Source organism: Natator depressus, chromosome 4, assembly GCF_965152275.1.
Source record: "Natator depressus isolate rNatDep1 chromosome 4, rNatDep2.hap1, whole genome shotgun sequence".
Taxonomy (NCBI): Eukaryota; Metazoa; Chordata; order Testudines; family Cheloniidae; genus Natator; species Natator depressus.
This window is the reverse complement of record NC_134237.1, coordinates 115466872-115480667: the sequence shown is the minus strand read 5'-3', so window position 1 is coordinate 115480667 and position 13796 is coordinate 115466872. Positions and strand designations below refer to the sequence as shown.

The window sequence follows — 13796 nt, the reverse complement described above, 5'->3', positions numbered from 1 at the left end:
GGTTCCCTCCTTCACTCTCTAATACACAGAGAGGGGCTGAAGACATCCTCACTACAGCCCTTTCTGTTGCCAGCTTCCTGGCTTTATCCCAGCCCATACCTGCTCAAGTGAGTTTCACCCTCCAATCTGGGGCTGCTCCTCCAGTCTACTCCCCTCATGTGAGGCCTATCACACTAATTGGCTCTTTCTGAGCTTCCTTTCAGGGTTGATGTGGGGTAAACCCCCCATCACAGTCCCGTAAAATTAGTTCCATAATTTGTAGCTCATGTTCAGCTGAAATAGGCATGCTAATAAAAATAAAGTCTTTTATCCAGTGACAGTTCTGCCACTGGTCTATATGGAGCACTGGCCCATTCAAAAAATAGTAAAGTATATTAAACTCCATCCCAACTGCACGTGACAGTCAGAGCTCTCAAGAGTTCCCAAATTAAACTGAACTGATGCAGTAATGGGCCAAGCTTGCCTTGGTTTTTGGTGCCCAACTTGAGATAACAAACAGGGGCCTGATATTTTAGAAAGAGTTGAGCACCTTCCCCCTAAAAGTAGACCCCTCTAAGAAGTCTTAAGTGGGACATAATTAAAAATGGAGCCCTACAAAATCACTCGTTGCTTTTGAAAACCTTGGTTATGCTGCACAGGGATGGAGGATTTGGGGAGGCTGTGGAGGAAGTGTGCATTGAAAACCTTGGTCATGTTGCACAGGGAGGGAGGATTTGGGGAGCCTGTGGAGAAAGTGTGCATTGAAAACCTTGGTCATGTTGCACAGGGAGGGAGGATTTGGGGAGCCTGTGGAGAAAGTGTGCACCACCTGTGCATAGCTTTGTAGGGACTCCCAAAGTGCTATTGTGTGTGTGTTAGGGGGGAGAAAGGGGGGGGGGTTAGGGACATGGGTGTCCCAAGGAAGGAATGGGAGTGAGGCTGATAGATTGGCTACTGTGCAGATCCATGCATATTGCTCACTGTATAATAAGGCAGGAGTGCCACAGGAGCTATCTGTTGCCTCAGGAGCGGCTCCATGGCCATTTTGCAGCTTGGGAAGGAGGATTTGTTTTTTCCTTGTATTCAGGGAATGATCATGTTATTTTACACTCTGGAAAAGTAGGGTTTTTTCTATTTCTCATGATACTTGGCACTTATATGGAAGTGTCCATACTCTGTACGCTGTATCAATGTCTGCATGCTGATTACAGCTAGGTACATTCAGTCTTCCTCAAAAGACTGCTTTCAGTCATGCATTTTACAGCTTTTGCTCACTACAATGTTTTAAATCTGGGTGCCTATAGTTAGGCTCCCACGTCATTATTTTAGTACCTAAATAAGTGGGCTGATTTTCAAAAGTGCTGCTTCCCATTTATATCCGTGGGCGCTACTGAGTGAACAGCAATTTTGAAGATTTGGCCACTTATTTAGGTGCCTAAGTAGGTATGTAGATGCCAAACCTTAGGCACCTATTTCTGAAAATCTTGGCCATAATGCACTTGTTTATTTGGTGAGTCCTGTGCAGTTAAACCAAACGTGCAGGAAAAACAGTCAACATCAGCCCGATTCCTCCATTTCCAATTCCTAGTTTACAAATACATATCACTGCTTCCCTGTGCCAACTCTGCATGCCCTGATGCTCCTCAGGTCACCTTCACCCACAACTGACCCTGGGCCTTCTTTCACGCTGCACTCTCAGCCTGTAACGCCCTCTCTCATCTTATATGCCACCCTACCTCTCTCTACTCCATCAAATCTTACAGCTGTCCAGGACATGTGTGTGACTCAGCAGCCATTTTAAGAGGCTGTCCAGAAAAAGGAATTAACTTCAAGGTAATCTCCAATTTTACTGGAAAAGGACAGCGCTAGACATAGCTGGTAACTGTTGAAGTACTGCAGGATTAGTCTATTGAATTGAGTCCACACATTTGAATGGAATACTGGGGCTTTTCTGACTCTACCCTCTTGATGTTCACTGTGCTCATAACACTCCCTACACTTAGCAGTTTCCAATCACTTCCTTGCAGTGGAGATTATCTAACCATCTGCAAAAGTTATATGTGACATAACATGCAAATTCCATCTCTGCCAACTCTGATCTGCTAGATCCTAGCTATGCAAACACTGCAAAAATGTAGTCAGTTGACAGTTATACTTTTGGTAGAGAGTTATGACAGTTTACAGGGCCCATTCTTGAATCTCAAAGTCCCATTGACCATCCTTTAACTGTAGTCAAAAAGTTCCTTGTCAAACCACAAACTGAAAAATATAACACAATAAATACTGTATATTTTCTGCTGTGTCATATCTGATGCAGGATGAAAGGTACATGGTGAGAGAAAGTCAGACAGTCTAGGGATATTCTCAGATGTCTGAGACAATAACAACTGACTTGGTTTATCTACAAAACAGAATTGATCTAGATTTTGGGGGGATTAAATGGAAAGGTGTTGCAGGGCTGGCAGAATCCCTAATCCTACCTTAACTGTACCACATTATCATAGAACCTACTGCTCAAGAAAAGATTATCTGATAAGAAAGCTCATGAAGCTTTTCACAGATATCTGTTCTGCGGTCTTACCATCCTTTCACCTGAAAGCTGCATGCTAAATTCTGACCTGATTTATACCTGTTTCAATGCTACTGAGGTAAATGAGGCAGAAGGTTTAAGTCACAGCAGAATTTGGCTTTTTATAGTGAAGGTTCACCTGAGGTAATAACCAAATATTTTCAAACAGATGAATTATAAAGGCAGTTCTGCTGTGTGCAAAGAAACCGATAGAAAAATGCATAGTCATGTAAGAAACAGTGGTGAGTTACCTATGTATGATGTAGCAGTACCAGCACTTACTGCTGCAATTGATTATGAATTTAAACAAGGGTAGTAAGGGGAAGAATGAGAAGATAGAAAAAAATGATGATGGATGGATGGAAGTGGTGACGATGGGTAATATGGTCACATAGTATCTGATATTGCACGTATAGGAAGATTTTATGTCTGTCATCATCTGTGGCTAACCACAAGAACTAGATTCAAACCAAGCAGGTTTGAAAGATCTGGGTCAGTAAACTGGCTGGAAATGCATTGTTTGGAAATCTCTGAAGAAAGTCATCTTGAGGACTATGCTGATTTACTCTCTTTGTGCTCTGTTCTTTCCTGTATGTCATTGCTTTGATTCTGTTCACACAAACTTTAATTCACTTTCTGTTTCAAAATCTGATCTCTCCTCACTGTTATCAACTTAATTTAACTTCCTTGTTCTCTGAAAAGTACATGAAGCCCTAATGCAATTCAGTGCTGAAAGTAAAACAAAACAATACTCTCAATTAACTTAGAACAACGTAGGGCCTCTTGCAGACCTACATGTGGGTCTCTCCCCTTTACATGGTCAAGCCAATCAACCAATGACTGAAACACATGATAATTTGATTGACAGCAGATGCGCTCCAGAATTTTCCTTTTCTTCTAGTGAATTTACTCCTTTCTCTGTTGTTTACTCACCCATCTCACAGTCTGTCTAACATTTAGTCTTTTCAGTCATTGTTTTTCATGACATGCAAGAATTAAAATAGCTATCATCTATGGGCTGATAAAAAAATAAGGATTTTCAGGCTGATGAAATAAAGTCAAGTAAAAAGGAATTACTCACCACAAGTAGCTCTCCAGTAGAATTTTGCAAATCATACATTCACAGATTAGATTATGAAGCCAGAAGGCACCACTGTGATCATTTAGTCTGACCTATGAATCAATTCCTGTTTGAACTAGTCCACAGTTTTTAGGAAAACATCCAATTGTGATTTACAAATGGCCAGTGATGGAGAATCTACCACAACTCTCAGTAAGTTGTTCCAATGGTTAATTACCCTCACAGTTAAAAATATGCACCATATTTCAAGTCTACATTTGTCTAATCTTTAACGTCCATTGGCTTTTGTTATTCTTTTGTTGGTTAGACTGAAGAGGAGTCTGCTATCAGATTTCTGTTCCCCAGGTAGGTACTTATAAACTGTGATCAAGTTACCCCTTAACCTTCTCTTTGTGATGCTAAAAAGACTGAAGTCCTTAAGTCTTGCACTATAAGGCATGTTTTCCAGTCCCTTAATTGTTCTCCTGAATGTTCTCCAATTCATCAATGTCTTCTTGAGTTGTGGACGCCAGAAATGGACACAGGGCACCAGTGCCAAATGCAAAAGTAATATAACCTCCCTGCTTCTGCTTGATATTCCTGTTTGTATTCAATGATCACATTAACTCTCTTGGCTGCAGCATCGCACTGGGTGCTCATGTTCAGCTAATTTTCCATCATGACCCCGTGTCCTTTCCACAGTCACAGCTTCCCAGGAGAGAGTCCCCCATACTGTAAGTATGGCTTTTATTTTTTGTTCCTGTAACAAACCTTAACAATCAATCATATATGATCTGTGAAATTACTACATTTTGGGCTCCTCTAATGTATGATCCTGGAATAGATACATTGGTATCCACCCAGAGACTATGACTCTAAATATGGGGGGGAAGGGGAGGGGGGCGTAGAGACTAGGGATTGGAATCGCAAGGGGACTTACTTGCCTAACTGCCACCTTATGTGCCTAAATTCCAGAATCTGGCCCTACCAGGATTCACAAAACTTCTGTCCAGCTGCCGCAGAACACTGTAGGTGCCTACCCCTGCTCTGCACCTAATGTTTTGCAATAAAAGTTCCCTAGGCACCCGTGATTCTGTCTCTGAGCATGTGCACCGAAGCCTCACTCTAGGCATCTGGATATCTAAGCCCGAAAGTGATGCACAAACCATGTCTGCAGGGCCCGATCTGGTAAGTGTGCTCAAAACTCACCTACTGGATCAGGTACCTGCAAGTAAACTCTCACAAAACAGCTGGGAGGAGGACTCCCTCATAACGTTTAGCCTTGTGGTTAGCGTACTCACCTGGGCTCTGGGAGACCCCCAATGCAAGTCCCTCCACTTCCTGAGGGGGAAAATAATTTGAATATGGATCTACCACTTCTCAGGTGAGTGCCCTAACCACTGGGCTATAGGATATTCTGATGTAGAGATCCCTCAATTTCTCCTGTTGAAGCTGTTTCAAATAAATAATTTTTAAAGTACAGTTATTAGAATTGGGGAGTGGATCCTGGGTCTCCTACCTCCGGAGTGACTGGTCTAACCACTAGGTGTGACAAAGTGGGGATTTTTTGTGATACTTTTATGAGATTTATGTGTGCCTCGGTTTCCCCTTTATGCCACACTATTGCACAGTAGGACAGTTTGCTCTCCGGGCATGCTAAGAGACATAGATGTGAGTGTCACCTAGCAATCTGGGCTTTAGTCCCCATATCAAGGGAACACTTGAGAAAACAATGGCAAACCCAACTGTCATTGACACCTAATAACCAACAACCCAGAGGGATCTGGATTTCCCCACCTCTCAGCAGGGATGCTGCCCAACAGTCCCCAGCTGGAGAACAAAAAATTGGAGAGGTATGAGGTGGGGATAAGAGTTGGCTGCTGGAAGGAGTCGGGGCTCTCCCCTGGAATCTGACCATGGAGGTCAGATGGAGAGACAGAGATCTTGAACAAAGGGAACAGCTTGTCTGGGCTCTGGGCTAACCAGGATGGATTATGCTTTAACCTTCAGTTCTGTATACTACCTTAAGGTCTTCCTATGCCATGTTCCAGTTAATAAATCTGCCTGTTTTGACAATTCTGTTTGAATGTCACTGCAAATGCTTGGTGAGGTGCATTAACCCATGAAAAGTATACAAGCATCTACCAGGAGTCTACCTCAGTTAGACTCGCTGAATGCAATTCACAGTGTGAAGCAGGAGTGCTGAAGGCTCAGAGGTGCAGTCCAAGGAGGCAGTGAAGCTGCCTGGCTTACCCTGGAGGAAAAGTGAGACCCCCTATAGGGTCTGGCACACTGAAGGGTTCCTCCTTGAGACTGTTCCAAAATTGGGTGCATTGCAGCGATCCTGTGGATCTGTGACATCAAGCTACAGATTCATCCTTGTGCATGCTCTCTCTCTGGCCTAATGACACTTTCAGATGAAACTACTGAAAACAGGCAAAGAGTCCTGTGGCACTTTATTGACTAACAGACGTACTGGAGCATAAGCTTTGGTGGGTGAATACCCACTTCGTTGAATACATGCATCCGACGAAGTGGGTATTCACCCACGAAAGCTTATGCTCCAACATGTCTGTTGGTCTATAAGGTGCCACAGGACTCTGCCGCTTTTACAGATCCAGACTAACCCAGCTACCCCTCTGATACTCAAAACAGTGAGATCAGGGGAAAGGAAAATTTGGCTAAGGAGACTGGGGTAATCCATTTCTCTTATGAAAATTGCCATGGGATCTTTAATGTCAAGGTCTACAATTTCTATGGTTATATTCAAAAGACCCCCCACACAGTAAACTACATGGAATCCAATGTATTATTAGGACAAAGGAGGGTGTCTACCCTCTTGGGATTCAAACCTGTTTCCAGTGGTTCTAGCTAATGCTTAGACCACTAAGGCATGCCTGCCAGCTGTAAAGAGGTATCACTTTTCTCTGAATGTTGAGTTATGATGAAAAGAAGTAAAGGAGTCTTGGTTTTTGGAGGGCAAGTACACAAAGAATATCCACATTGCAACACTGCGGCTTACTTCATTAAAATTTCATGAGTTATCACCTCTTTTGACTTTGTTCTACTTGTATAATAGTCCTTTTGCTTAATTGTTAACTGCTTCTCTGGAGACCGCCAGTGACATTTACCTCTTCTTTCTACCACACATTCACTGTAAGCATTCTGCTTGTTTTCAGAGACAGAAGAATAAGAAAATTGCTACACCACAGACAGTACAGCAGGGAAATCAATGAAAGTCTAGCCTTTTATTTCATGTAAGGGCTTTTAACTCACCCTGGTGTGATCATTAATCATTTTTGTTAAGACTGAGGGGGGGGGGGACATGGAATCCTCCTCCTTTTGAAATTAATTTCAGCTGTGTATGTTAAATGGGCATTTAAGGAATGCACTTACTTTTCTCTGTTGAATATGATGAATTCTTTCCTCACAGTTTCCAAGCACTGCTGCAGGTGTACATTCTTTAAAAACAGCATGAATATGTTGATTATATGAGACAGAAAATTGTACACAAAATCACAACAATAGAACCTGTGTTGAACAAAACAACTTACAAATTAATAGGAACAAGAGGCATTTTCCAGATTCTCCAAGCTGTATATATTGTGCTGTCAGAATTTTTTTAAAGGAAGATATTCACCTTTAAGGAATGTTTGAACATTTTAAAGTCTAATGGCTCTAAGACGAATACAATGTGTGAGCGTTCAAAACCACCTGACGCAGCAACAGAATGTATAAAACATCATTGCATTGAAAATTTGAGCCTGGAAAATGATTACTTTTTATCTCCTTGCAAAGTTTAGGATCTTTATACAAAGAGCCTTTAGATGTGGGATGCATAAATCAAGACTGGTAAAGAGGAGAAAAATCTTTTAGACTTTCCTTAAAACTTTTATAAACATGCAGCTCGTGTGCTGCACATTTGTCATCCTCAGTACCAGCTGCAGATAAGTACTCCTTCTGACTTCTTCCATCCATGTGTGGGAAGTGCATTTGCCAATTGGCAGCAATTTTCTTACTTTAAAGGTGTATATTTCAGCATTTTAAATCTTAAAGTTGCTCAAATTATTTTCATGACTGAAATAAATCGTTGCTTTGTGCCTTGTTTTGGAGGTGTTTTGGGACTGCAGATTAACCAACATTGGGACCAGAAATACTAAAACTGAACTCGATTGATCAAATCCTTCAAAGAATGGAAATGACGACACCCATAGTCCATGACTTACCAGTGAACAGCTTTCTTTTGCTCCATCTTTGGATTTGTTTTTTGCAAGTCGCTTTTTCTTTTTATGAAGAGGTTTGGACTCTAAAATCATTTCTTCTAGTTCAAATGTAGGGTCACAATTCAGTCTTCCTTTCTGTTACAAAAGGGTACAAAGTTATTTTTCAGAATACCATTATGTCTTTTGTTTGCTTGTTCAATATTAGTTCAATAGATACAAAGGCCAGAAGGGACCATGCATAGGGGCAAAATTCATTCCCGATGTAACTCTACAGAAACCCAATATATTTGGCCGATTTTAAGCATACCAGCTGTGAAACAGAAACTGTAACCTTCATTTCCAGTAATGAAGTTCACAGTTTAAACGATAGAGTAAAACATAGAAACATAAAAAATTATAAATGGTTAGCTTCTCTTCTTGCTTATACAAGTGTAAATCTGGAGTAACTTCTTTTTGTGTAAATCTGGAGTGACTCCAATGAAGTTACTCCAGATTTACACCATTGTAACAGTGAGGAGTCTAACCCAATGAATGCAGAGTTTTCTCCACTTTGTTAAGATAACCTCAGAAATGAGGCAAGGCCAGGAAGTGATTCAGAGGCATTGCTTGTGCAGAAAACATATACGCTGATAGATTTTTCCAAGAGCTGAGTGTCAGTTTAACTACAGGACTCCCCGCCGTGATGCTGGGAATTGTGGCTAAAATCCTATGCTATGCCCTGAACACTTCATGAAGAGCTTTAATATTTTTCCCCCACATGGAAGATCTTTTAATTTGCTACAGAGAATGTGGTGCCAACAGACTTAAATTCAGTATCGGGGCCTGCTCCTGTTGCTATCAATGACGGGCCTTGTCTATGCCAGAAAGCTGTAACTATACTGGCAAACCCTCCTTGTGGAGACGCAGCTTATACTGGCAAAAGAGTGCTTTTGTGGATATAGGTTAAACCAGTTTCCTGAACAAAATAAGTTTATCCTGTCAAAAGGACAGTTTTTCTGGCATAATTACAGCTCTGCTAGGGATTTTGCTGGCACAGCTATGCTGGGAAAACATAGGGTAGACCAGGCTCCTGGTTTGACATTAGCTTCAGTTGGAGTGGAATCCGCTTATTTATGGCCCTTTCTCATAAATCAAGAGCACTAAATGGACCGACTTTTAGCAAGAGGGAATCTATTTCCATCCAGTGAAAGTGGCTCTGCTTGAACAAGGTACTTAAGCATGCGAGCAGTCCTACGGAAGCCAAATTGTTTAGAAACATACATACGCTGAACTACCTTGCTGAAACAGGGCCAGCGTGAGCCGAGAGCCATTCTATTGCTGCAGCACAACACAAGCAGCAGAGTAGCCAGTGAATAAATCAGCAGGAAAGATTAAGAGTAAAATTATAAATGGGTAGATTGCATTTTCAGCGACCCAGGTGTAAAACTGGAGCGACTCCAGTGACGTTACTACAGATTCACACGACTGTAACTGAGAGTGGGATGTTTCAGAGTAGCAGCCCTGTAGGACTTTAGCATGAAAGTTAATGCAGACTTTTCCTTCTGTGGGAAATTGAGATTTTGAAATTATTTTCCATTCTGAATTAGAATGAAAAGTCATAATGTCAAAATTTTCACAAAATTAAAAATTCTGAAAATTTGGTAATCAGAAATGTCAAAATGGATTTTTTGGACATTTTCAATATGAAAAGTGAAATGATGTAACATGTCAAAACAAGTTGTTGGGTTTTTTTTAATTTTCATTCTCCTGATCAGAACATCAAAAATCTTGGTTGAGATTGACATTTTCCTGGGGAAAATGTCAATTTCGACAGAATGATATTTTGCTAGGAGAAAAAAATGGTCAAAGAATCTCGACTAGCTCTAGTGCTGTCATCTGGTGGAATGGACACAGTGCTGGGATTCAGGAACTAGTCAGTTCTGATCCTGGCTCTGCTACTCAGTAGCTGTTTGTCCTTGAGAAAGTCACGTCATCTCTGTTTTTTTCCCCCACATGTAAAATAGGGATAACCCTGACCATGCTCACCTCATAGAGGTGTGAAAGTTAATTAATGAATGTCTGTGCAGAGCTTTGAACATAAAATTACTCAATAAATTCTAAGTAGGAGTCATCCAGAGACTCAGATGTTGCTATTGGAAGAAGCTTTTTTGGCATCAGGACTTTAGAGCTGCAGGCATGAACCTTCCATTGCACAGCTGTGGGAAGAAAAGGATGACAAAAGGAGGAAAAATCCCAGCTTCTGGGCATTTTCAGTTTTGTAAACAACCGAAAATATGACAGGATGTAAAAACAAACAAACTGATCCCAAAGGCCAATAGCAAAAAAACCATTGATATAAACTTAAAAAAAATATAACTGAAAAAAGTCACTGGTTATTTAAAAAAACAACAATATCTGACTCTCTCTCTCTCTGGGAGCAGAATATTCTGTGTGCTAAACTGTTTCATATACTGAAGTATAGGAATGTAGAAAACACCTGAAGTGTCCTGTCCTATCTATGACCTTTTAGTTAGCTCTGTTGACAATCATGTTGACCCTAGGATTATGCAAACCATCTCAAATCTGACAGTCCTTCCTTACCATACAAATTGTCTAGAGGAACAAACTGATCATTGTAAGCTGACCTAACAAACATGGGTCAAAAATGGCTTTGCATGTTCCCACGCATTGTGTACCTAAGGTCTGTTTGAGCCCGTGAAGTTTTTAACAGTCACAGCTCTTGGCTGAACAGATCCTCACCTCCCAGTTCATGTGCTGATTTACTACCGGACAAGGTAAAATAGTCATACAGTGATTCTTTTGGAGAAGTGTGTGTGTGTGTGTGTATCTGTGTCTGTGGATTTCAGCAAGAATTCATAGACTTAATTCAAAGAGCTCATGTAAATCCAGGTTTCAGAGTAACAGCCGTGTTAGTCTGTATTCGTAAAAAGAAAAAAGAAAAGGAGTACTTGTGGCACCTTAGAGACTAACCAGTTTAACTAATGGCAGTTCCTTTTTAGCATCTCAAGGACTGACTGACACCTACTTGTGACAATGAAGTGCTCCTCTTCCTTCTCGGGCTTATTTAGACTTGCCTGTTTTTATATATATATATATATATAGTTAAAATCACTGTAATGTTTGGATGTGGAATCCTTACAATACCTTTTGAGGTATGAAAAGCCTGATTTTCCAGAGTGCTCAGCACCCAGTAGATCCCATTGTGAACAATGACAAAATGACACATTTTCAACAATTTTTTTTGCCTTTTTTGTCCAGCTTAGTTTCTAGCACCACTGAATAAGCTGATTAATTTGTCTCCTTTTCTACACATTTCACTTGCATATTTTAAAATGAGTTCTGCACCCCGAATCTGAGTTTGTGGTGCACATGCAAGATCTAAAGTAATTTGATCATATCAAGCAGAGAATAAACAAACAAGGTGTCAGCTAGTGTCTTTCACACACGATACCTTTTCCTCTGCTGACACTATCCTGAGGTCTGAATCGCAGGAGAGAAAGTTCACAGGAGGTCCAGATTATGCATAAAGCAAACCCTATCTGGGGTTTAGGTTTATTTATAGGTTCCCTTTTCTCTCTGTAAGTGTCAGGGCCATAAAGTGGGCTGTAGGATCTAGTGGCCAGAGCCAGGAGAAGAGTCAAGGCTGTGGCCACCCAAAGGGTCAACACCAGCATCAACAATGATGGTAAGGGTGAGGAGACAGGAACAAGGCAAGTTAGCAGGAACCAGGCAAGGACTTGCTCTCAGAGGTCTAGGTAGCCACAAGCCTAGCAACTAGGTGCTCAGCAAGGGATCAGGAAGAGGAAGCTTTATACTCAGTGGTGTCCAATCAGCAGTCTGTTGTTAATCATCTGATCCCATACATAAAGTACATACATAAAGTACATAAAAGGTTGTTATAAACTAAAGAAAAGGGTAATAAATAGTTCTCCTTATCCTCTGAGGACAGGACAAGAAGTAATGGGCTTAAATTGCAGCAATAGAGATTCAGAGTAGACATTAGGGAAAACTTCCTGTCAGGGTAGTTAAGCACTGGAACAAATTATCTAGGAAGGTTGTGGAATCTCCATCACTGGAAGTTTTTAAGAACAGGTTAGACAAGCACCTGTCAAGGATGGTCTAGATAATACTTAGCCCTGCCTCTGTGCAGGGGATTGAACTAGATGACCTGTTGAGGTCCTTTCCAGACCTAAACTATGATTCTGTGGTGGAGGACCCCTCCTCCCCTCACGCCAACAGACACTAAAAGACCTCTATGACCTAGCCCATTACAGATTCATTGATATAGCTGTTTGTGTCCCCAGATGCAAGGGTTAATTTTCTAGGTCAGTTTACTATCCTCCTTCCTATAATGTTTTCTGTTGTTTAATTATTAGTATGAGTATGGCATATCTACATCTTAAGATACCCTCAAAATATATTTAGTTCAAATATAAGTTCTGCTGGAGTCTGTAGCAATCACTATGTTGCTGTTTTTTATGGATGCCTCTAGATTAGAGCACTTTATAAATAAAATGCATTCTTATTTTTTTCAAACACCACTTTCTTTTTCAGGTTATATAGTTTAGAGACTTGTTCCAGCATTTGAGAAATTTTCTTTCTGTAATTTTGAAGGCTATTGAAAATAAAAATTACATTTAAAATTACCTTCTTGACTGATTACTCCAACATTTAATACTAAACAAGGAAAATGTCTAAGAGAAATACAGGGCTTGACACTGCCAGCAGATGACTAGAAAGAAGCCCACATGATGGTGAAACAACAACAGTATAGCCCCTTCTGACATAATGCTTTCAAAACAGGAAAACCAAATATATATAGGGTGAAATTTCATGTCCCTCTCCCTCCCATCATGGGCCTTGCGGGAACAAAATCCATTTGTATCTGGAAAGTGGCAAGAGTATTGTGTACATGCACATGGGAGTGCTGAGTAAAAGCACCCAGAGTAAAGTAAACTCTACCCTAATAATAAATAGTTCCCCCCCCACATCAAAACACCCACAGTCCTCAAACCATCACCAAAAGCCTGGAAAACAAGATGAGATTTGTTGTGTGCCCCAAAAGTTAACTAATCTGGGTTCTGCCAGAGTCAGTGGGAGGATAGGGTAAGGGGAGCAAATTCCAGGGAAAACACCTTTCCATCAGTCCAGTCCTCTGATCATTTAGTCAGACAAGATGAAGACATAAAGTAGGGTGGTGTTATCACAAAGGCACTGTGACACCTACCTCTTCACTAGTCTTCCTAACGACCTCATACACATGTTCAACAGAGTGGAGCGAACCCCGCTATATAAGCAACTAGCCTGAAGCCTCTGGCAAAGCTTTTAACTGAATCTTTAACTAGGCCTGAGAGTATCTGAGTGCAGTTTTACTTCTCTCTTCCTTTAATTGGAGAAGTGTATTTCATTATATTCCCTTGTAACTAATCGGAAGGGTGTTCTTTTAACTCCTAACCCTAGACTTGGAGTTTCTATTCTGAATTAGTTTTCGCTGTTATCTGAATTAGTTACATCTGGTATAATGGTTTTCCCCCCCCTTAATGTGCCTTTGTAAATTGAAGAATCTTTTTCTAAGAGTGGCTCCAAATGCCAATGAGAGTTGGTGTTTTAGCTAGGGAAATTGTTTTACTTGTAGTAGTGGAGGATTATGGTTTTTTCCCCTTTAAAAATGTTTTGACCTTTGATGGACAGGAATTTTTTTTATCCTTCTATGGGAAGACCATATTCAGACAATGTTAGCATTGGAATGATTTTGCATCTTGATGTCTATTATATTGCTTTCTTTTCGGCTCTGATCAGAAAAAAAACCAGGTACATTGTATGTATGCAATGCCTGCTAGACATAGACAAACCAAACCAAAATACAATAGGGTGATGCATTTTTAATGGCAGACACATCAGTGTTTCCAAATAGGATGGAAATTGTGAACAGGAGTCCCTCTTGTTTCACAGCCACCATCACCTT

The 13796-nt window shown here is 40.8% G+C and overlaps 1 protein-coding gene across 2 annotated transcripts in view; it reads right to left on the bottom strand.

The window, feature by feature from the left end:
• The window catches only part of STK32B (serine/threonine kinase 32B), a 263300-nt gene that overhangs the window by 15675 nt on the left and 233829 nt on the right, over window positions 1–13796 (bottom strand). For both annotated transcript variants that reach the window (XM_074951701.1, XM_074951702.1), the window contains 2 exons: window positions 7835–7966; window positions 7005–7069 (listed from right to left, as the gene is read on the bottom strand). In XM_074951701.1, coding sequence (XP_074807802.1) covers window positions 7005–7069; window positions 7835–7966 — 197 coding nt within the window. The remainder of the gene's footprint in view (window positions 1–7004; window positions 7070–7834; window positions 7967–13796) is intronic.